Here is a 793-nt window from a genome sequence, read left to right on the forward strand (position 1 = left end):
TAGTTAGAAGAAGTTGATAAAATAATAATTATTTCTCTATTTGTACCTTATTTATTTATTATTTTAGGATTTGTTTTCTATAATGATTAGAGGACCAGAAAAAACTCCATATGCTGGTGGTTTATTTCTATTTGATGTCAAAATTCCATCCACATATCCAATCAAACCTCCTTTCTGTCATTATTATAGTTTTTGTGACGAACAGTTGAATCCAAATCTAAACGAAGATGGAGAAGTATGCCTTAGTCTTTTGGGTACTTGGTCTGGCCATGGTGTTGAATTATGGTCACTTGAAGATTCAAATTTATTACAGCTTCTAGTATCAATACAAGGTGGTGAAAATGCATTTTTATACTTACTTCAATATTAATATTTTATAATTGTTTCAGGACTGATATTGGTAAGTGAACCATATTATAATGAAGCTGGATTTGATTCCCAGCGAGGTCAGAAGCTTGCAAAAGAAAACTCTCGTGTTTACAATGAAATGGCTCTGATCAAAGTAGTGCAGTCAATGACAAATATGTTAAACATGAATAATTCGTAAGTTGTACAAAACAGAATTGTTAACCCTTTAATAGATAAGACAATTTACTTCTTATTACATGAAAATGTTCTTTTACGAGTCAAAATAGACACCGATATGTTGAATAATATTTTAAATAATTTAAATGTATTTGGAGATATTGAATGAACATAATATTATAATATAAAGGCTGCTTTAGAAAATTTATAATTCCTTCAGTTTTGCAGTTTTGCGTGGTAACCTATTACAGTGAAACCTCTATATAGT

At 29.4% G+C, this 793-nt stretch overlaps 1 protein-coding gene across 1 annotated transcript; it reads left to right on the top strand.

Annotated features, from left to right (window-relative positions):
• Positions 1-66: 66 nt before the first annotated feature.
• On the top strand, positions 67-547 carry LOC100573616 ((E3-independent) E2 ubiquitin-conjugating enzyme UBE2O-like). Its single transcript, XM_003248637.3, has 2 exons — positions 67-332; positions 390-547. The coding sequence occupies exons 1-2, from the start codon at positions 83-85 to the stop codon at positions 545-547; spliced, it is 408 nt and encodes a 135-aa protein (XP_003248685.3). The 5' UTR covers positions 67-82.
• Positions 548-793: the final 246 nt, after the last annotated feature.

This window comes from Acyrthosiphon pisum, unplaced genomic scaffold, assembly GCF_005508785.2.
Source record: "Acyrthosiphon pisum isolate AL4f unplaced genomic scaffold, pea_aphid_22Mar2018_4r6ur Scaffold_5985;HRSCAF=6546, whole genome shotgun sequence".
NCBI classification, from domain to species: domain Eukaryota; kingdom Metazoa; phylum Arthropoda; class Insecta; order Hemiptera; family Aphididae; genus Acyrthosiphon; species Acyrthosiphon pisum.

Coding starts and splice junctions, on each gene's coding strand:
- LOC100573616 (XM_003248637.3), top strand. CDS start 83: ATGATTAGAGGACCAGAAAAAACTCCATATGCTGGTGGTTTATTTCTA. Junction 333..389: donor GCTTCTAGTATCAATACAAG/GTGGTGAAAATG, acceptor TAATTGTTTCAG/GACTGATATTGGTAAGTGAA.